The sequence below is a fragment of the Macaca nemestrina genome, chromosome 10, assembly GCF_043159975.1.
Source record: "Macaca nemestrina isolate mMacNem1 chromosome 10, mMacNem.hap1, whole genome shotgun sequence".
NCBI classification, from domain to species: domain Eukaryota; kingdom Metazoa; phylum Chordata; class Mammalia; order Primates; family Cercopithecidae; genus Macaca; species Macaca nemestrina.
Genome location: NC_092134.1, coordinates 32,616,525 through 32,639,614, shown reverse-complemented (window position 1 = coordinate 32,639,614; position 23,090 = coordinate 32,616,525). Strand labels below are relative to the sequence as shown.

General features: G+C 39.6%; 1 protein-coding gene across 3 annotated transcripts in view; it reads left to right on the top strand.

Annotated features, from left to right (window-relative positions):
* Positions 1 to 1,843: 1,843 nt before the first annotated feature.
* Positions 1,844 to 23,090, top strand: part of LOC105493847 (nuclear receptor subfamily 1 group H member 4) — an 85,083-nt gene continuing 63,836 nt past the window's right edge. For all 3 annotated transcript variants that reach the window (XM_011761795.2, XM_011761798.2, XM_011761799.2), the window contains exons 1-3: positions 1,844 to 2,051; positions 20,886 to 21,020; positions 21,835 to 21,967. In XM_011761795.2, the coding sequence (XP_011760097.1) occupies positions 21,889 to 21,967 (79 nt within the window). In that variant the 5' untranslated portion in view covers positions 1,844 to 2,051; positions 20,886 to 21,020; positions 21,835 to 21,888. The remainder of the gene's footprint in view (positions 2,052 to 20,885; positions 21,021 to 21,834; positions 21,968 to 23,090) is intronic.

Sequence of the window (23,090 nt, the reverse complement as noted above, 5' to 3'; positions counted from 1 at the left end):
AACCCAGCCAGTCCAGTGCCAGAGTCTGTGTCTTCAGTCATTGTCTCCTTCTCTGCTGGAGAGAATGAAATCACAGTACAAACTCTTACCATCCAAGAAGAAATGGGCTTGGTGTCACACAGAAGTCACACAGGAGTCCCTCAGGCAGCCCATAGCTGCAGAGTGCAGTGAGTGTCAGTGCAAACTCTCTTCAAATGAAAATGTACAGGCCTGGGGTGCCCCTCTTCCTTGTGCCAAAGGGGCTGGAGGATGCACCATAGTACATTGGGAACCCCCAGAAGTAGGTAGGAAGTGGGAGCCTGTAGGACCTACAAAAAGGCTATTTTATAAGAGAAGCAGAATATAACATTTCTAACAGGTTTGAATGTAGATCTTCTACCAGCTGACCTTGTGACGGGAAACAAATGACACACATCACAGATGGGAAATGCACACATCACATACATACACACACACACACACACACACACACACATATGTGCATGTGCAGCCATGCTACTTTGCAAAGTTGGTTCTCAGCTCACTCATTGATTAACAGAGAGTTACACAATGCTTTTTCCGTGACAGGCACTGTGCTAAGCCAGGCAGTAGATACAAAGACAAGTCTACTACCATGCCTGGTTTTCATAAAAGAGATAAAACAAGTAGAAAACTATAATATATAAGGTCAGAGGAGTTAAGGGACAGCAAGGAAACTATAAATGAAAGATCAGGGAATTTGGTAGGGAGAGTAGGGGCAGATGAGGAATGGGGCTGGCTTCAGGGAGCACTCTGCTTCTGTTTCATGCCTGGAAGATGTGTGGGTGTGCAAAGAAGGTAACAGAGGTAGAAGGAAGAGTTTGTGCAAAGGAGTGGAGGCGGGAGAGCTTGGTACAGGTTGGCAGAGGTTGGGATGTCTGGAGACAGAATGTGAGAAAATCCTAGAGACATTAGGGCTAAATCTTCAGGGGTGGAAGGGGTTCTAAATGTCACGCATTTTTGTGTTTGTTTTTTAGGCATAGAGAGTGCATTGGGGATTTTTGATGAGGGGAGCACCTAGCAAGTTGCTGGGTACATAGTAGGCTGACAATCAATCAATGATGGTTCAACTAATGAAGGAAAGAAATAATAATGGCCACAAATTGTTGGGTGATTGCTATCTGCCACACTTTTTTATAAACATTTTAACTGCTCATGTAATTCTCATCATAGCCCATGAGATGGTTTCTCCATATCCATTCTACAGATGAGGAAACTCAGACTCAGAGAGGCTAAGGGTCTTGCTCAAGGCTGTGACTAAAGTGTTGGCATCTAACCAGAGTCCATGCTTCCACACTGCTGTGCAATTTGGAAAGAAGAAGAAGGGTAGAGAAGAAAAAGGGGTTATGGGACCAATGTCATCCAGAAAGGAAGCTATGATAGGCCCAAATTAGGAGAAGAACAACGTGAGTTGGAAACAAGAGACATTCCAAAGATACAATCAACCCAAATCTATTATTGTTTGATATGAGTGCCTGGGCAGAGCGAAGGGTCAAAAAACCTCCCAGCTTTCAGTCCCTGGGAAGCGATAGAGCTATTCAAAGAAGTTGGAGTGACAGAGAGGGAAGATGACAGTTTGGTTTTAGTTAATGTGCACAGAAATATGGGTGCCCAGGAGCCCCCAAAACGGCCAGAGGAGAAGTGCTTTCAAAGGCAAGCTGCAGGGCTCCTTGGTTTGGTCACATTCCTCATTCTGGGACTCTGCGGGTTTGTCTTGGGAATCTTGAGGCTCTCCCAAGGTTCCTTTCTATGTTTACATCATTTAGCAGGGAAGGATTGTTAATGACTAATCTGTGTCCATGAGGCACAGAGCCAAGGAAGAGATGCTGCTGCTAGCCCGGAAGGCCGCCTGTGATCATGCACAGCACACTAGAACTCTCTCCTCCTCTTCACCTCATTGTCTCCCTGACTTATCCTAATGCGAAATTGGATTCTGAGCATTTGTAGCAAAATTGCTGGAATCTGGAGAGGAAGACTCGATTCAGAATCCTCCCAGGGCCTTGAAAGTCCATCTCTGACCCAAAACAATCCAAGTAAGTACCTAATTCCTTTGGGAGTGGGGTGTCTATCTCATGGCAACAGAGAAAAAATAGTCACTTAAAAGTTTCTCTTTGACATCAGTAATTTATGTCAATAAATGAATTCTAAGTTAGTAGAGTTTGATATAAAGTCCTGAAAATTAAAAAAAGAAAGAAACTCAAAAATGAAAAGAAACAGAAGTAGAAGTTAATGAGTCTTAGCAGTTGCTTACCTATTGAAAACTTATTTAGAAATATTCTTTTAACATTGTGGTCACCTGAGTAAATCACTGGAGACAGTAAATTTCAGAAATGTTTCTGTTCTGATTCCATAAACAATTTGACCTGTATAGCGTGCTATATTTTGGTGATTTATCAAATCTTGAAGTGAGTTTGGGAATATTGCTAATGTCAGATGACTTGGGAACTAAGAATAGGACATTTAACCTATGCTTAATTGAAATGAAATTTTTCCCTAAAAGAAGAGTAGGTGGAAAAATTCTTCTTTCTTGACTTCAGTTGCAAATTCTTCTATTGCTTTGCACTTCGAATATTAATATCAAATGGAAATATTTTTAAAAGACAGAAATGTGAGTATAAGGAAGAACTTTAGTGATGAAATTGTCCAAGGACTAAATCTATAGATAAGATATCTCGTTGTCTCCTTACTGAAAAAGTGAATGGGGCAACTGTGTAGCCTCACTTACTTCTTTTAATTGGGTTTTTATTTAGAAGGGAGGGGCAGGAGGGAATGACAAGTGACTCACCTTGAATTCTTCCTCTAAGAAACACCTGAGCTTTGAGCTTTAAAGAAATCTGATGCTGTTTCTAGTGCTGTTTTAGAACCACTTCAGGAGTATTGACAAGAGGGGTAGGGACCCTTAAAATAATATTAGTGATAAATAAGAAGGCAGGAAGAAACTTTTGGAGGTGATGGATAGGTTTATGGTATAGATTGTGATAATGATTTAATGAGTGTATACCTATCCCCAGACTCATCAAAGTGTATACATGGAATATGTAAAGCTTTTATATGTCAGTCACACCTCAATAAAGTCGTTTATATGTATATAATTTTTTTTTCTGTTCCTAAGAAAAGGAAGGGAGAAGAGAGGGAAAGATGTACATGGAGCTACCATTTTGTTTCTAGTTGTGATTTTATAAAATGATAGATGCTTTTATCTTTGTGTTACCTTCCTACCCCCAGTCCTCCAAATTATGGATCTGTGCCATTTGTACCATGGACTTTTCTGTTTTCTGAGGATGTTGCAACAAACACTGATGCAATTCCTGGTTAACTGATGAAGTACTGGCCAGGGACAAAGCTGTCTTGACCCTTCCTCAAGATTTGCAGCAATTTCCCACCATGTACCTCTGCCCTCTCCCCGCAGCTGGAGAGGCAAAGCCATGGAATCCTTGTCCTTCCTCTCGTTTCCACCTCTCCAAGATCGGGCCAGTTGCAATGGAATATCCAATGGTTGTGAGGCCCTTGTACTCTGTAAGGAAAAGAAAAGAAATGTGTGTATGCATGAGTGTGTGATGGAGCTAACTTTTCTTCAGTGCCTACTAACATGTCCTAGCCTTTACTTCACCTGCCTGTTTCCTTCTTACAACAACTCTGTATGGGAGTTTTTCTTTCTTTATTTATTTTTTTAATTTATTTATTTTTTGAGACAAAGTCTCCCTCTGTCTCCCAGGCTGGAGTGCAGTGGTGTGATTTCGGCTCACTGCAACCTCTGCCTCTTGGGTTCAAGCGATTCTCCTGCCTCAGCCTCCTGAGTAGCTGGCACTACAGGTGCACGCCTCCATGCTGCTAATTTTTGTATTTTTAGTAGAGACGGGGTTTCACTATGTTAGCCGGGTTGCTCTCGGACTCCTGACCTCAGGTGATCCGCCCGCCTCGTCTTCCCAGAGTGCTAGGATTACAGGCTTGAGCCACTGCACCCAGCCAGGAATTTTTCTTATACTCATTTTACAGATGAGAAAACAGACTCAAAAAGGACAAGTAACCAGTGCACAGGCAGATGGTTAGGAAGTCGCAGGACCTAAATTTGAGGGTGAGTCTTTCTGACTCCAAAGCCTCTTCCTGGCTACTCCGATATTGGTGGAGGCTGGGAAAACTTGAAATGGGGAATGATGGGGGAGCGGGGGGATCCTAGCCATTAAGCATTCCAGCCTGACAGGGGTGATTTGTTAAACCCAGGAACAAGTTTGACATTTCCTGAAACCTCCTGCATAGGGCGTTTTTGAGTGATTGCACCATCAGTAGGGAAACTGAAAAGTTTCGAACACTATTTGTTTTCACCCAGAGACCAGTCTAGGATAGCTTGTTGGACATTTCATTTATCAGCATTTTAATTAAAGACCACAATGAACTCTCCATGCTGCTGTGATTAGGGACATCTTAGAGGAGCTCAGAACTGCTGTGGCTCACAATCTCTGGATTATGAGTGCCATGAGAATGCATATGATGATGTGATAGATTTTCAAAGGCTCACATTGTCATTAGGTGGGTGCATAAAGGACAGAAAAGGTTCTTTTCTTCATAGAAAGAGATTTCCCTTCTCTTTGCTCTCAGTCTCATTTTTATCTTAATCTGTAGCAACATAGATTATAAAGGGAAATTTAAAAATATAGGAACAAGCCAGACACAGTGATGAGTGCCTGCGATCCCAGCAGCTCGGGTGGCTGAGGTGGAAGGATTGCTTGAGCTCAGGAGTTCAAGGCTGCAGTGAGCTATGATCATGCCACTGTACTCTAGCCTGGGTAACATAGTGAGACATCACCTCAAATTTTTTTAAAAGAAGAAGTAGGAAAACTTTTCCTCCCATGTATTTTTTATTGTCACAGTCGTTCCTACCAGTGACGATGTAGCTAACAGGCATCACTATACGAGTGTCCTTAGTCACCAAGCTGTATAAGGAGGCAAAAATCATTATTACTTACAAATATCCATCCTTTTCTCTTTTCTCTCCCTTCTCTCACCCTGCTCTGGAATCCCCTAACCCCTTTGCTCTTCACAGTGAATTATTTTCTCCCTCAGTTTGCCCATTTCCAATTTTGGCCATAAAGGAACATCTACTATTCCTACTCTATCTGCTTTGTAAATTTGTGATAAAATGACACTAATATAATGCAACTTGATTGCAAAGTAAAATTGCAAATATTGCACAGGAAAAAAATAAGATTGGTTATTTGTTAGGATTAAGAAATATAACAGGGTTGTGGTGATTAAAATAAATATGTATAAATATAAAATAAATTTTTATTAATTTTCAGTTTTTTAAGATAAAATCCTAACAAAACTTTGAGATTTTGCTTCCCATTTTAAAGAGATTTAGATGGCCTTTTCCAGGTCTCAATGAACCTGAGATAATCTGGGTCTCTTACACTTTAATTAATGTTATGAATGTAAAGAAAAGGAGAAATGGTATGGCTTTGCATTTTCAAAGTCCTGTAGATATATTTAACACAGTTATCTGGAAAACATGGTAAATAATATAGCTGTGCATGGAGAAGACAGTCCTGCTGTGGGATGTTGCTGATTACAGAAAATAAGAACACTGCTCTGGGCTGAGACTGTTCCTAAGCAGAGAGCTATTTGCTGCCATGTCCTCGAGAGCTATGGAAGCTGCCAGTGTAGATGACGAGTTGATACCAGCCTGGGGCTTAAGGAGCAAAAGCTGGTTGCCATCCAGAATTTGCAGGGCAGAGACGGGACAAAAAAATGTCATTCCAAAGTGGTCATGTAAAAGATTCTTGTTCTCCTGGAGTCCTGACTGAATGTGAGGCTATAATTGGGCTTCAGGGGGGCCAGGGTCACTTGAGACTACATTTAAAAATCTATGCATTTTACAGAGAATTTTCAGGGCAGTGAAATCATTCTATATGATATTACCAATGGTGGGCACACGTTATTATACACTTGTCAAAACCCATAGAATACACAACACCAAGACTAAGCCCTAATGTAAACTATAGTCTTTCGCTGATAAAGATGTGTCAGCGTAGGTTCATCGCTTGTAAAAAAAAAAAAAAAAAATGTGCCACTCTGGTGCTAGTTGTTGAAAGTAGAGGAGGCTGCGCATGTGTGGGGGGTTGGGGGGAAGAGGTATATGGAGGCTGTCTGTACATTTTGTTCAATTTTATAGTGAACATAAAACTTCTCTTAAACATGTATTAATTTAGAAAAATCTCTGTAGTTTGTATATGTCTTTCCTAGAGAGAGGTTTATAATTTTCACTGAAGCTCAAAAATGCTGTACAGTCCTAAAATTGTTTTAAGAAAATGAAGCAAACCCTTCTCTTCTAGAGAATCTAAATATATCTGCTTATAGCACCTGATTATATAATTGGCAAAATTCAGGACAGGAAATGATGCCCTAGGAGACTGACATATCTTAATGTAGTCACTGTGTTAAAAGTTACAACATTATAACTCAGTCTAAAATATTTTTTGACCTTCCCCTAGCCCCATTCTCCTCTACTTCACTGTTTCAATGCTAATACAAACCAAAACACTTTAATCTTGTTTAACCACTTCCTAATATTTGATACTATAGAGCACAGTTCATTTAGTCATTCGACTGTTGATGGTTTTTTAGGTGGCTGGTTCCCTTTCTGCATTAGAGACAATGTTACAATGAACATCCTGGTGCACACTGGCAAATATTTCTCTAGGAAAGATAGCTAGGAATTAAAATTGCACTTTATTTTAACATACACTGCTAAAGAGCCCTCCAAAAAGACTAAAATCTATGCCCCCACTAGCAATATGTGAGAATACATATTTTCATACACTTCGAATATTATCAAAGTTAAAAATTTTTGATAATCTGATAGGTGAGAATGGTATTTAGTTAGAGTAATTTCCATTTTTCTAATTATTATTAGTTTCAGATATTTTCTGTGTTCACTGGCCACTTGTGTTTCCACTTTGGTGAACTTCCTTTTCGTATCCTTTGCCAGTTTCTCTCTTGGATTGTTTATCCTTTCTGTTTTTATTTACAGGAATCATTTATATATTGTTTGTACTAATATTTTTGGTGTTATTTATGTTGTAAATATTTTCATCCATTTTCATATATTTAGCTTTGTTTATAATGCCTTAATCTCTGTCTTACACTTCAATGTTCTCAAATGTATTCTTTTCCTATTTACTTCTTATTTAATAAAGTCCTCAATCCCCAAATCCATAAAGATCATAAATATATTTTCTCCCAATAATTTTATAATTTTCAAAGTCTTTAATCCATCTGAGATGTATTTTTCCAAGAATGATGCATAAGGATATCTTTATTTTTACCCTCAAAGCATAGGCAATTTTCTTGCCACGATTTCTTGAATAGGTCATCCATCTTCCACTGATTTGAGCTGAGTCCACTAGCTACAGCATAGACAACAGTTTAGGGTTGCTCAGAACACAGCATGCTATTTTCCCTTCCTATAGCCATCCCTGTCGTGTGCCGTTTTCCTAGCCTAATGCCTGTTCCTTCAAGATTAAGTTCAGGAATCAACCCTCCACGCTCAGAAATATTTCCTTCATTCTCCTCGCTATACCCTTGTTTAAAACTCATCAATTACTTCCATTTAGAAGAACATCCAAACTTCTTACCATAGCCCACAGGCCATACAAGAGCTGCCTACTCTCAGACCTCATCTCCTATAGCCCCTCCTTGGCTCACTCATTTCCAGCCTCGCTGGGCTGGTGTTGTTCTTCCAACACTCCAAGCCCAGGCCCTTAGCTTTTGCTGATCACTCTGCCTGAACTTATTTTCCCTTTGCGTGACTTACTCATTCTTGTCCTTCACATCTCAGTTCGAATGTCCACTTTTCCGAGAGCTCTTCTCTGACTCCCCTCTCCAAAATGGTGTTCGACTACAACACTGTATCCTTCTCTTTTACTTCCTTATTATCCTCATTAGAAATCCTATTATTTGTTGACTTGTGTATTATTCACTTATCCCTCTAGAATGTAAGCCCTCTGTCTTACCTACCACTGTATTTCTAAAACCTAGACTGAAACTTGGTATACTGTAGAGAATTAATGAATATTGGATGAATGAATGTCCCTGCTTGGGCTCCTGATGGCACCTGTGCTTAGCTCTGTTGTAGCAATCCTCACACTACTATAATTGGGTTTTTCTTGCCTGACTTTTCTACTAAGCTTTCTGAAAAGTCATTATTTTTTACTATGTCCAGTGCCTGTCAATAAATGGACACTGACTAAATAAATGAGTGAATGAATGGGAAATTGATGTTGAAATGCCATTTTTAAAGAGTAAGTACCTTACCACACATAGCTAAAGAGACCAACAGGCACATCCACCATACTAGTGGGAAATCTTAGATCTATGAGTTTATTAGAAACACTTCTATCTTCCAAGTTACCACAGGAGACAGTTTTACTGATGGTTTCATGATTATAAAAGGACCGCCACCTTCCCACCTCCTATGGGAATTTTCTTACTGCTCTTCCAGTTTCCACTAATGCGTCTCCTCGCTTCCCTTCTAGCCTCAGATCATCCCCCAATCCCAAAGCCCAGGCTATATATGTTAGGGGTTTTCTTAGACAGCATCTCACTTCTAGGTACTGATTTCTCTACCAGTTATTTATTTCTTTGTAACAACCATCCCAAAGCTTAGTGGCATAAAACAGGAATGATCCATTAATTCTCATAGTTCTGTGGGGCAGCTGAGCAGCTTCTCTGCTGGTTATACCTGGGTTCACTCATGTTGCTCATTCAGATGTGAGATCAACTGGAATGAAATGACCGAGATGGCCTCACTCATGTCTGGGGTCTTGATGTGGCTGTCAGCTGCGACAGTTGGAAGAGCTGAACTTCTTTCTCCATGAGATTTTTAAATCTGGGATATCTGCAAACAGTATGGCAATCTCAGAGCAGCATTCTTAGATGTGAAAAACAGAAGCTGCAAGGTTTCTTAAGGCCTGGCTTGGAAGTCCCACAACCTCACTTCTACCACATTCTGTTGGTCAAGGAAGTTATTAGACCAGTTCAGGTCCAAGGACTAGGGAAACAGACTTCGTGCATTGATGAGAAGAGTGGCAAACTCACATTGTAAGAGTGTGTGGAAAGGAAGCAGTTGTGGTGGCCATCTTTGCAAACAATTTACATGAGTAAGAGGCACAATGTTTCAGAAGATCCAATGAAGTATTTGAAAAAGATGACAAGTTAGTCACGGAGAAAGCATTAAACAAATAGCTTCTTGACCATTTTGACTAATGTACATACATGAAAAAAGAAAAAACAAACTTTCCTGATTATGAAGAGCCAACATTTAGAAGATAACCACCACAACAAAACTATTCCTGGTAGTTCTAATGGAAGATAAATTAACAACGGGAAATTTGGGAGATTAATTAAAACTATTCCGGCCCAGCATGGTGGCTCACTCCTGTAATCCCAGCACTTTTGGGAGGCTGAGGTGGGCAGATTGCTTGAGCTCAGGAGTTCTAGACCAGCCTGGGCAACATGGTGAAATCCTGTCTCTACAAAAAATAAAAAAAATTAGCTGAGGCCAGGCACGGTGGCTCACGCCTATAATCCCAGCACCCGTCTCCACTAAAAATACAAAAAAATTAGCTGGGCATGGTTGAGGGCACCTGTAGTCCCAGCTACTCGGGAGGCTGAGGCAGGAGAATGGTGTGAACCCGGAGACGGAACCCGGGTTGCAGTGAGTCGAGATCACGCCACTGCACTCCAGCCTGGGCGACAGAGTGAGACTCCGTCTCAGGGAAAAAAAAAAAAAAAAAAAAAATTAGTTGGGCCGGTGGTGCATGCCTGTAGTCCCAGCTACTCGGGAGGTCGAGGCTGCAGTGAGCCAAGATGGTACCACTGCACTCCAGCCCAGGTGAAAGAGAGAGACCCTGTCTCAAAACAAACAAACAAAGAAACAACAACAAAAACCCTGAAACAAAACAAAACAGTTCCTGGGGTGGTCGACTCATGTATAAAATAGTTCCCATGGGGAGACTGAAAAGCCTATTGCCTAAGAGATTTCCAGTAAAAATGGTTACCGTTCACTAATTAGTCTACATTGTGGAGAAGCAGACTTAGTTGTTAGGTTTTTTTATGTGACAAAAAAAAAAAAATCCTTCTTCGGCTCTTGTGTGTGTTGTGTTGTATGCCTCTATTCACTAATTTCTGTCCTACGGCCCAAACAAGACTGATTCTAAAGGTGGTTATCTAGTAGGGTATATTATTCATTCACTTATTTATGTATTAGTTACTTTATTTATTCATGCAACCATTTGTTCGTTTACTCAATTAACAAGAATTTATTGTGCATCTAAGATGTACCTGGTTGGCATTGTGCTAGGCATTGGAGATCCAATGTAATCTCTCCCAGAGCTGCTGGTTTAATGGGAGAAACAGAAAACCAAATCCACAAAAACAAAGGTTGAATTACCGTCGTGACACCACTACAAAGAAGAAGTACCCAGGGTTATGAAAGTCTCTTGGAGTTTGTGCTAGTCAAGGAGTTGAGAAGCAGGGCTAGACCTAGAGCTAGGCAAGTGAGGCACTGAGGGTGCAAAATTTAAGAAGACATTCACTTCTGGGTTCCTGGTCCTAGAGGCCTCAACTCCAGGTGCTTCTTCTACATCTAGTTGGAAATAAAGGTCAGCTGTTGTTTAGGCACCATTGTGTAAGCTCCAGAGAGCAGAGAAGCTTCGAAAGCTGTGGATATCTGGTTGATGCAGGTACTTTTATTTATTTATTTATTTATTTATTTATTTGTTTGTTTGTGACATAGTCTCACTCTGTCACCAGGCTGGAGTGCAGTGGCACAATCTTGGCCCACTGCAACCTCCGCCTCCCGGGTTCAAGCGATTCTCCTGCCTCAGCCTCCCAAGTAGATGGGACTACAGGCGTGTGCCACCATGCCCGGCTAATTTTTGTATTTGTAGTAGAGATGGGGTTTCACCATGTTGGCCACAATGGTCTTGATCTCTTGACCTCGTGATCTGCCTGCCTGGACCTCCCAAAGTGCTGGGATTACAGGCATGAGCCACCGCGCCCGGTAGATGCAGGTATTTTTGATGTATAGACCTGAAGGAAGTATGCCTTTCAATGGAGGTTTTAGAAACAGCAAAAGAAGTTTGAGAAGAAACAAAATAATACTGTGGTTAAACCCTGTTCCAACTTACCTGATTGATTTGTGCATGTGAACAGCTAATGCTGAGTGCCTTAGCAGAAGTGGCTTTACAGAACTGCCCAGTGACCTTCACTAAGGATTGCGGGTGGCTGGTGGTAGTCTCGGTGGGAGAGCTGCATGACAGCATGGATTGAGAGTTAGACACAGGTTACATCCCCACTCTGCTTCTTACTAGTTACATGACCTGGGAAAGATTGCTTAGTCTCTCTGAACCTCAGTTTTCTCATCTGTAAAGTGTTTATATTAGCCCTTACTTAGCTTATGATGGATTAAATCAGATAACATCACATGGAACCTGCTTACTCATTAAAGTTATTTTAAGTTTAATTTTAAAAATTTAATCAAAATGTTAATTTAAATATTAAATGTTATTTTAATCTATCACCAAAAAATCTATGTAGTGGTTACTAAGATAGTAATAAAAATTGCTTGGTCCTTATAGAACACTGTTTTCAGAATGATGTGGTCCAATGGCCATATTGGCTCACAGCCATCCTTGTTGGCCATACATTGCGCTTGACGTGTCTCTGGATTTTTGGAAGTATCTATTTAATGTAAATCTGTATTTCTGTCCTGAAAAGAACTTCAGTTTGAGTGCTGCTTGAAGACCAAATGCTTGGAAAAATAAAATATTTTTTCTTTTCCTAGAGCTCTTTTCTCTTTTTCCTTAAGAACATATTTCCAGGCCAGGTGTGGTGGCTTATGCCTGTAATCCCAGCACTTCGAGAGGTCAAGGAGGACAGATCACTTGAGGTCAGGAGTTCAAGACCAGTCTGGCCAACATGGTGAAACCCTGTCTCTACTAAAAATACAAAAATTAGCTGGATGTGGTAGCGCATGCCTGTAATACCAGCTACTTGGGAGGCTGAGGCAGGAGAATCGATTGAACCCAGGAGATGAAGACTGCAGTGAGCTGAAGTTGCATCACTGCACTCCAGCCTGGGTGATAGAGCAAGACTCTGTCTCAAAAAAAAAAAAAGTATTTCCACCCTTTGGGCAGAATCTAAGACTTCCTCTGAGCATAAAAAGATGATGGTTAGAAAACCTTCATGTTTTTTCCTACCCTTTAAAAATGGATTACATAGATATCCAACAAAGTGTACACTTTGCTATCAACAACTGAGTTCATCTGAGACAATGTCACCATGAATGATGGCTTGATGTGTAGAGTTCATAGTGAACTAATGCATGTAATCGGTTTTTATCTTCATCCTCCAAAAACTAAGATTCCTCTATCGTCAGAGTCAAAGTTATTTAATTGCAGCAGTGTCTTTCCAAGGTCTCCGATTGCAAGTGGTTTATGCTAAATCAGAGGAGCTCCATACACCATGAACTTCCCGTGACACACAGTATCTAAATAAGTAAATATTGATAACCAGAAAGTGGGAGTCCAAGCTACCAGTAACTATGTGTCTTATCACAATAAAAACAAACAGTGCATACCATTTCTAAAATAATTCCTGAGTCCTTAAACGATGACTTAGGTTACAGCATTTTAGAAATAAACATTTTGTCCCTGCTTTCACCAATACCCAAGGCTTAAACTTTGCATCATCGGGCTGCTGCTTCTCCTTCCTCCTCCTTTTTGTATGGCGTACACAAGTTCCTTCCTTCCCACCTGTACTGACACCACACAAGTTCCTTCCTTCCCACCTGTACTGACGCCACACAGGTTCCTTCCTTCCCACCTCTACTGACGCCACACAGGTTCCTTCCTTCCCACCTCTACTGACGCCACACAGGTTCCTTCCTTCCCACCTCTACTGAGGCCACACAAGTTCCTTCCTTCCCACCTCTACTGACGTCACACAGGTTCCTTCCTTCCCACCTCTACTGAGGCCACACAAGTTCCTTCCTTCCCACCTCTACTGACGCCACGCTGCTGTGCACTCTGGTCATAACACAACAACTTATTGAATGTTTCTCCTTCTTTTACTGCTTCCCCTCCCCAGCCCACCTTCTCACTAGAGTAATCGTAACTACTGATTTCATTGTGCCACTCAAAATTTCCAGTAGCTCCCCACTGACCACAGTTAGGCTCCCCAAACATTTTATGGGAAGGAATTACTTTTTCCTCAAAGCTTTAAGAATGGTGTGTAGCAAGGGCAAGAATGTGTGAGAAAGAGAGAAGCCCCGTATGAACTTATGTATTTTTACATAGGAAGCTTTCCATATATAATTTCATTCGATCTTTTCATTGTGAAATATTTTCAACATGCAACAAAATAGAGTAATATAATCAAATTCCTTGTATTTATTGCTCAACTTAGAAGGAGAGTATTACAGATATTATAGATACTCCCCATGTACCTGCCCACTCACATTCTGCAGTTCTATTCCAAATATGAGGCTCATTACTTTCATTCACGTCTTTACAGTTAAGGCAAGGATCACAAGCGTTTTCTACAAAGGATAGACTGAATATCTTAGACTTTGCAGACCATATGGACTGTATTGTAATCACAGTAGTTAACTCTGTCACTGTAGCTTAGAAAGGAGCCATAGACAACAAGTAAACAAAAGGGCAAATCTGGTCTTTGGCAGGCTGGGTTGGGTCTGAGAGTCATAGTTTGCTGACCCCTGCAGTAGAGTAACAGTAGTAATATGTAGCACTGTTTTGCATATCTTTACATTAAACTGTATGTATTATTTTGCAACCTGATTCTTTTGCTCAATATGATGCTTTCCCATTTATTCATATGAATACATCTAGTTCTAGTTCATTTTATTTTAGTTTAGTTTTTAATGTTTTTGAGATGGAGTTTTGCTCTGTTGCCCAGGCTGGAGTGCAGTGGCGCGATCTCGGCTCACTGAAATCTCCGCTTCCTGGGTTCAAGCGATTCACCTGCCTCAGCCTCCCAAGTAGCTGGGATTACAGGCATGTGTCACCACCCCCGGCTAATATTTTGTATTTGTAGTAGAGATGGGATTTCAGCATGTTGACCAGGCTGATCTCAAACTCCTGACCTCAGGTGATCCACCCACCTCGACCTCCCAAAGTGTTGGGATTACAGGCTTGAGCCACTATGCCCAGCTGCTAGTTAATTTTATAGTCATTTATTTTAGTTCAGATTATAATTATTTTAATTGCTGTCTAGTATTCAACTGTGAATGTGTAATTTATTTATTGTATCCATTCTCTTTTTGATGGACATTATGCTGTTTCCAATTTCTTACCATTGGAAACAATGTGGTGAACTTTTTTATGCATGTCACTGTATACATATATTTGAAAACCTATGAAAGGTTCACTTTTTAATCTTTACAGCAACCCTATTATTTCAATTTAACCCCCCAATCAGGGGAGCCTCTCGGTGGTAGTGTCGGGAGGAGGTGCTGAGTGAGCAGTTCCAGGTCACGTGTGAAGCTATGGAAGGTCAGAACTGGCACTCCACCCTTAATCTTCTCATGTCTCATCCCCAGTGATATTTATACTAGACCAAAGCTATTATTTCTGCATACGTAAAACATGGCTAGCCATGCAAAGAGAATACAAAATAAATATAAGCAATGCTTCCTCTCTTCTAGAAGTTTACAATCTGGTGATATAGTAAAGACAAAAGAGATGAAGTCAAAGCATTAATTACTGTACGAGGAGGAGGGAGAGAAAAACGACAAGGAAGTATCCATCAACAAACTGGGACATACAGGGGAAAAACTGATAAGACTGAGAGGTATAAGAGCACATTTGAGCAAATGGAGACATGCTGTGCCCTTGAAAGGCAAAATTAAATATCAGAAATGAGCAGATTTTCTCCCTAAATATCTACATTTGGCACCATCTCAAACTCCCAAAGAAACTTTCCTTTTTAAGAGTGTGATACAAGATGTGATAATTTTATCATAGAAAACAAGCGGGAGTATCTCAGGAAATGTTGAAAGAGAATGATCAATAATAGGAAGGGATGATATTGATACAAGAAGTAACTGCACGATCAATGGAAAACTAAAGTCTTAATCAAAGAAGCATTATAAACCAATGGGTAAGGGAAAATGTACTCAAGAAGCAATTCTGAAAAAAAAATTCCACCTTGTACCATAAACTAAAAATAAGCAGCAATAAAAGTAACCTTTAAAAAATCTGATATATTTAACTACATACAATGCAAAACTTTTTAGATAAAGGTAATTTAAAGGCATGTAGTAAATATAATAGAATGCTAATACACTCAACATACAAAGAACTCTGCCAAGTCAATAAAAAAAAGAACACTTCAATAGAAAAATGGCAAAGGAAGTAAACTCAAAATGGAAACTGTCACAGATAGCCAATATAGATGTAAAGACATGTTTTTCAAACTTACTGCTAATCAGAGAAATGTAATTTAATGCAACAAGATAGAATTTGTCACCTAATAAATTAGAAAAAATTGTTCAAAGTGAGAGTGGGTGATGCTCATAAAGGTATGACGAGAAAGGCACTCTTATTTACTGCTGGTGGGAGTGTAAATGGAAAAAAAATGATAGAATACAACTTGACATTTTTTATGCTTTGCTGTATTGCCTCAATTTTCTGCAATGACCCTTTTATTTTAAAAATACTTTAGCTTAAAAAATAAATTTTAATAACTTTTCAGGAAAGCAGTGCATGAAGGAATTCTTAAAGTTGGGGTTTTATTAACAAACTATTAATTGATACTGATTAAGCTAATAGAGGGGGCAGCTGGCTAATCCATCCTGCATCCACCCTATCCCTCTTCTAGGACAGGGGTGGGGAGTGGGGGAGTCAGGAGGAAGGTAGGGAAGTGAGCATGTTCAAATCAAATCTTTTTCTTTACCCGCTGATTTTTTTTTTTTTTTTTTTTTGAGACAGAGTCTTGCTCTATTGCCCAGGCTAGAGTGCAATGGCGTGATCTCGGGTCACTGCAACCTCTGCCTCCCAGGTTCAAGTGATTCTCCTGCCTCAGCTTCCTGAGTAGCTGGGATTACAGCAACCTGCCACCACACCCAGCTAATTTTTGTATTTTTAGAAAAGACGGGGTTTCACCATGTTGACCAGGCTGGTCTCAAACTTCTGACCTCAAGTGATCCATCTGTCTCGGCCTCCCAAAGTGTTGGGATTACAGGTGTGAAGGACCACGTCTGGCCTTTCGCTGCATTTCTAAGGAGATTTGCTTCCTCTACTTCATGTGTTCTGCCAACTGTTGACCATGGCTATCACCTGACAGTGTTGTTTTCCTTTCTTTCTTTTCTTTTTGAGATAGAATCTCACTCTGTTGCCCAGGTTGGAATGCAGTAGTGCAATCTCGGGTCACTGCAACCTCTGCCTCCCAAGTTCAAGTGATTCTCCTGCCTCAGCCTCTTGAGTAGCTGGGATTACAGGCCTGCGCCACCATGGCTGGTTAATTTTTGTATTTTTATTATTCTTATGTTGGCCAGGTTGGTCTGGAACTCCCAACCTCAAGTAATCCACCCACCTCAGCCTCCCAAAGTGCTGGGATTGCAAGCGTGAGCCACTGCACCCGGCCATAATGTTGTTTTCCTTTCTGATCTGGTGTTCTCTCCTCTGCAATAGACTGCTTTCTCTACTTGTGCCTTTTGGCCTGGAGAATGAGCTGCCTCATTTGTAGAGACAGTGTAATGGACAAGGCATAATTTTGATTAAATGGGTACTCATAATAGCTAGTCATAAAGTAAATCCTGAAAACTTAAAAAATGTTTAAAATCTTAAAGTCACTAGAAATGAAAAAAATTCAAGTTTATATACATATTTTAGTGGCAGAAAATATGATAAAATGTCCAATAACAGACTCTCACTGTAGACGTATGCTACCTTAGGATAAAATTCTGTCGTGAAGTGAATGGAATGAAATATAAACTTGAGGAAGAACAGAAATGATTAAAAAGTTTCCAGCTGTTAAAGAATAACTTCATCTATTTCTTAAAAGGATAAGGGAGGGTATAAAGTTGCTGTGATATTGAGATTTAATTGAATTATTTAAAAGTAATGCAACAACATGTAAAAATGTCAATTTTTATAATATGTCAGAAATTATATTTCTTGCAACTATTTTATTTTTTAGTGAAAGACATTAGATGTCAACCCAAAAAGTGTGTTGAAGGAGCATATTGTTTTTGAAGGGTCTTTTAAAGGTTAAATGAGCTTATTCTCAACCTGTAACATGACTCCTTTTATGGAAGGGAGGATTTGAAGGAAAAAAGAAAGACTTCAAGCTAAAGTCAAGGGTCTCCTGGGAGTTCTTCTATTGCAGTTCCTTCCCCGACATGAAAGTGAAGAGTATTAGAGAAAGAAGGGCACCGAAGTAACCGTAATTAGACAAATAACGTATATGGAAGCTCTTGGCAAATAGGCTAAAGCTGCTAATCTCAGTAAGAAGCTGTTAAGAGGTAAAGAAAATCTGACTATTATGAGATATATTTAATTAAGTGGGTTTACATCCCCAAGGTACTCTTTACATTTATTAATAGTTTACCTCTAATACTACTTTGATTGTTTGAATCCCTTCTGTTATTTGTTTAAGACAGGGATTAACATACTTTTTCTGTAAAAGGCTAGATAGTAAATATTTGTGGGTTTCTGAACTGTGCAGTCTTATGTTGCAACTACTGTACTCAACTCTGCTACTGTAGGGAGAAAAGAGCCATAGATATTCCATAAACAAGTGAGTGTGACTGTGTACCATTAAACTATTTATAGGCACTGAATACGAATTTCATATAATTTCCATGTGTCACGAAATATTCTTCTTTCAGTTTTTTTTAACCATCTGAAAATGTAAAACCATTCTAAGCTCTCAGGCCACACAAAAACAGGCAGCCAACCGGCTTTAGCCTGCAGGCAATAGTTTACGAACTCTGGTTTTCAATACAGTATTTAAAGGCTCTTTTATACTGAAGAGTGAGAATATTCTGGAAGGATACACAAGGAACTAGCCATTGTAACAGTATTTGGGTAAGGGAAATGGGTGTCTGAACTGGGAAGACTTTTTTCAGTATACTATTTGAATTGTTTACCATGGACTTGTGTTACCATTTCAAAAATTAGAGTTTTTTTTTTTAAAGCCCATTCAGGAATTGTAAACCCAATGAATCTGACCTGAGTGGACCCTGCTATCTGGATTCTAGAGAGTTCTGCTGTTAGCTAATCAGGGGCATTGATATGGTGGGTCTCCAATCAGGGATAATAACTTAAATGATACAGAATTAGAGGAATTGGACTTTTCATTTGGAGAGCAAGTGATAAATTATGTCCTAAGCTTTTTTGCCAATAGGGCTTATACCATTTCTCCAGGAAGAGCAAGTCAAATGTCATAGAATTTGGCAGAACTAAGCAAGAAAAACAATAAATGCAGGTAATTTAATAGAGCCAACATTTCTTGAGGGCTGACTGTATGCCAGGCACTTGATTTGAAGGTGCCAAGTTTATATATGAATGTATTGAAGAAAATATATCACAGGAATCCAAAATGAAGATGAGTGTGCCTGGAAAATATTAAAAAGCTGTAATGTGTGGTGGAAGTACGGGGGAGCTTGCTGAACATGGCTCAAGGTTAAAAAAGACAGAGACAAGGAGAGCACAGAGGGAAACCTAAAGTCAGAGTCACAGAGCTGTGATATTCTATTTTTAAAGACCAGAGGAAATGGGTTTTAAGTTACAGAGTATAAGCTTGGGTTGAATATTAGGAAAACTTTCTGACCGTTCACATTGTGAGTTCCTGGAAAATATTATTATGGGAAATGGTGGAATTTCCTATTCCCAAAATAGGAGAAGCTCTAAAACAATAATTGCCTAAATTTTGATGCAGAGTGGGAGTGTTTAAGTCCAGTTATCATACAATATACAGGCACGTATATACATGTAGTATCATGATTCAATATGTATTTATATATACACATTATATATATCCTTATACAATTGATATGTACATACTGAAATTTGAATTTCCCTAGTCCTCAACTAGCTTGTGAGTATGAATGAGGTTCTGTTAATAACAACAACTCAACTTTTTTTTTTTTTTTTTGAGACTTTAGCTCTGTCGTCCAGGCTGGAATGCGGTAGCATGATCAGAGTTCACTGCAGCCTCGACTTCCTAGGCTCAAGTGATCCTCCTGCTTCAGCCTCCCAAGTAGTCTAGCTGGGACTACAGGTGTGCATCACCATGCCCAGCTAATTTTTTAATTTTTAGTAGAGATGAGGTTTTGTCATGTTGCTCAGGCTGGCCTCGAACTCTTGGGCTTGAGTGATTCTCCTGCCTTGGCCTTTCAAAGTGATGGGATTACAGGCAGTAGTCACTGTGCCTAGCCAGAAACTCAACTTTTACTGAGTTACTCTTCAGGACCTCCAGCTCCCTATCAGAGCCTCCTTCCCCGACAACTCCCCAGTTATTTCAGGAGTGCCTTGGGGTCTCTTCATGTTTATAACTAGGTGTGCTCTGGCTGTTCCTTCCACTCCATTTTGTGTCCATGGGGCAGAGCAGTGCCCAACCAGTAGTCATGATTCCCCTGCTGGGCACCTCTGTTGCCCAGCCCTCTTGGGTTCAAAGTTCCACTGTGACATATGGCAGAGTTGTTTGAGGATGAGGGTGAGGTTGAAATGAGCTCTCTCTCTTCTGCTTGTTGCATTGGAAGGCTCTGCCTTATACCTCAATGTTTCCAGACTTCATTTTTATTTACAACCCTTTTCTTCTCATCTCTGGGTGGTAGGAAGGTCTCCTGAATCTAGTTTGGGTTGGTCAAACACAGCTACACTGAAATTACACATGTCTCTAAGGCTAAGGCTTTCCTTTGGGGTGAAGTTCATGGTCCTTAGCTCCCCATGAGTTTAGAATGGATTTTCTCCCACCAAGCCCCTTATATTAATGGATAGTAGAGTTTGGCAGTAGGGCGTGGTGGAATTTGATAGGCTATACCACTGGTTTACCAGAGGGACCCAGATATGCTTGGACCTGACAGTGGACACAGTTTGTGTCTCTTCTCAGGAGACTCTCCCTCATTCTTGCTTCTTCAGCTGGTTCCCTTCTGGTGTTTTCCCATCAGTGCAGATTGCTCTAGTATCACCTATCTTTAAAAATTGCTCTTGAAACTGCATCCTCCTTCAGCTACTTCTCTATCTCTTGACTCCCTATCTCTTCACATCCAAACCTCTCTGTTACAGCATCCTGTTCTTCGCCCTCATAAACAGCTTTCATGACAATATATAATCATCTGTGTATTTGTGTGATTATTTGTTTAATATTTATTCCTAATTAAGCTTGATGTCATGGATCATGAATGTTTATTTTCCTGTTGCCATTTTATCTTCAAATATCTAGCACAGAATTTAGTGCAGAATATATGCTCACTGAATATTTGTTGCAAGCATGAATAAATGAATGAATGAAGCAAACAGTTTTCTGGTGCACTACCTTCCCAGAAGCCAAGTGCATCAGAAACTCACTTCTGTTTGAGCTAGGACATTTGCTGAGTGAGAGAGAAAGAGAGACGTGAATAGTGGGTAAATACTAATGAAATACATACTTATCCAAAAAACCCACTATATTCTCTTCCTGGGCAGCAAATATAGATAGCTGTTTATTTGTAAATAAAGTCATGTCTTGGTGGAGACAGAAAAAAAAGGTTTGAAAATCATCATCAGAAAACAGCTTGGGAAAAGAGATTCTGATAGCACACATTATCACTTTTAATTATTTATCCTTTCACATTACTTCTTTAGGGAGGTAGAAAACATTGTGGAAGGAGTGAAAGAAGAAAAGAAGACCTAGAGACATAGCTCAAAGTGAACACTGCTTCTCTTGGGTTCCTGGATTTCTTCTGGACATTTCCTCAAGATGAAACTTCAGACACTTTGGTGAGATTTACCATTATTTTTCTTTTTACTGTATCTTTTTAAAAAGCCCCAGATCAATACATGACCAAGGTAGATCATGACAGTGAAAATGAAAGCCCCTGAAATGTCCTCTAAAAGGCAGATATAAGGAAGATCTCTGATTTTCTGATCTGCTGACATAATGCCTAGATAGTAAAAAAAAAATTCCAGTAGGAAGTGGCTTTAAATCACTATTAATATTTATAAAAACCTATTCCACTTTAGAATAAAGTTTAAGATAATGAATCATGGATTCATCTGATTTTATTTTATTTATTTTTATTTATTTATTTATTTTTTGAGATGGAGTCTCACTCTGTCACCCAGGCTGGAGTGCAGTGGCGTGATCTCGGTTCACTGCAAGCTCCACCTCCTAGGTTCACACCATTCTCCTGCCTCAGCCTCCCAAGTAGCTGGGACGGATTCATGTCATTTTAAATCAAGGCCTTTTATATATGTTTCTTTTTTCTAATAAAGACATAGTCAAAATGTCATCATATCTTGCCCAAATCTCCCAAAGGCTGAAATTTGAATGAAAACATATGATGTTTTTTTCAGATAAATTAGAGAGTATCTCCTATGAAAGCACATATCTTGGGCATTTTTAGGTCCAAATGAAGTATAAAAATGATAAATATTGAGAAAAGAGATATACAGAAAGGCTATAGTAAAATGCATTCAAAGGGAGCCATTTGTACTCTTGTAAACGATCTCACTCTCTCCTTCCCTAGCTTTCCTAACCGACCTGTACCCCATCCCCACAGTCACAAACTCTATTTATTTATTTTCCTTTCAGGAGTTTTTTTTGAAGGCCACCATAAAGAAAGTGCATTTCAATTGAAAAATTTGGATGGGATCAAAAATGAATCTCATTGAACACTCCCATTTGCCTACCACAGATGAATTTTCTTTTTCTGAAAATTTATTTGGTAAGTTGTCAAGTTCATTTGAACGTCACTAAGAACAAACTATGATTTGGGAATACATGAGGAAATGCCTAGATGATGAGTCCAACCCAGGGTCAAGAACATGTTTTTGTTCCTTCTAAGTACTCAATCAATGTTAGCTACTCTGCAAGGTTAGAGGAAGATCGGACCTTGGATTCATAGAACCTAATGGTCTTCATTTTTATAGATGAGGACTGCAAAAGCTTTGTGAATTGCTCAAGGCCGCGAGGCTAGATAATTAACAGAGCAGGGAGTAGAAAGCGATTCTTGCTCTAAGGCTAATTCCAATATTATTATAGCAGGTACTAAACTATGAAATCATGATTCTTATGGCTTAATATGATACCTATTAAAGGCTGAGTTTACTTAGGTTATAGCTGGGCAGATTTCCTTTTGCAGTTCCTCCGGTCCTGGGGGATCTATGGCACAGTGTCAGGATTAGTCATTTAAGCAGGATTGAGGACGACTTGTACTAAGTAGTTTTCAGTAGATCTGTAACTAGATGATACCATAAAATGATATATTGCTCCACTTTATGCATTTATGAAAAACATCTCATTATAAAGAGTTTCAACTGAGAACATTAACAAAGAGTCAGCCAAGGCAATATTTTGGGTGGGGCAGGGAGCCTTTCTGCCAGTGTTAAAATAATTCCCTTCTGCATAATGGCCCTGCTGGGAGCCTAGGATGCTCCCAGTTTTCACCCTAAGTTAATATATGGGCCATGATATACCATAATAGTGAAAATGCAAACACTAGAAGTTCCTCAAAGTTCAATGTATGAAGGCATGACTGCTTATTTGCTTGCTGATATTCCTGGGACCTGTTAATTAATAATTTTGTGCTGTTACCTATTAGTCATTAACACTTTAGTGTGTGATAGCTGATTAGGCCATTTCCGAAAAGGGATCATTATTTGTAATAATTATTTACATGTCTACCTGCCTCCATACAGTACAAATGCATTTAAGGGCAGTGACCATATTTCATTAATATTTTATTATTCAGTGCATATTTAGTAGGCACTTGATAAATAAGAGTCCAGTAATAAATAATAGAAAGGAAAGGAAAAAGAGGTTTAGGGAAAAAACAGATGTTGATCAGT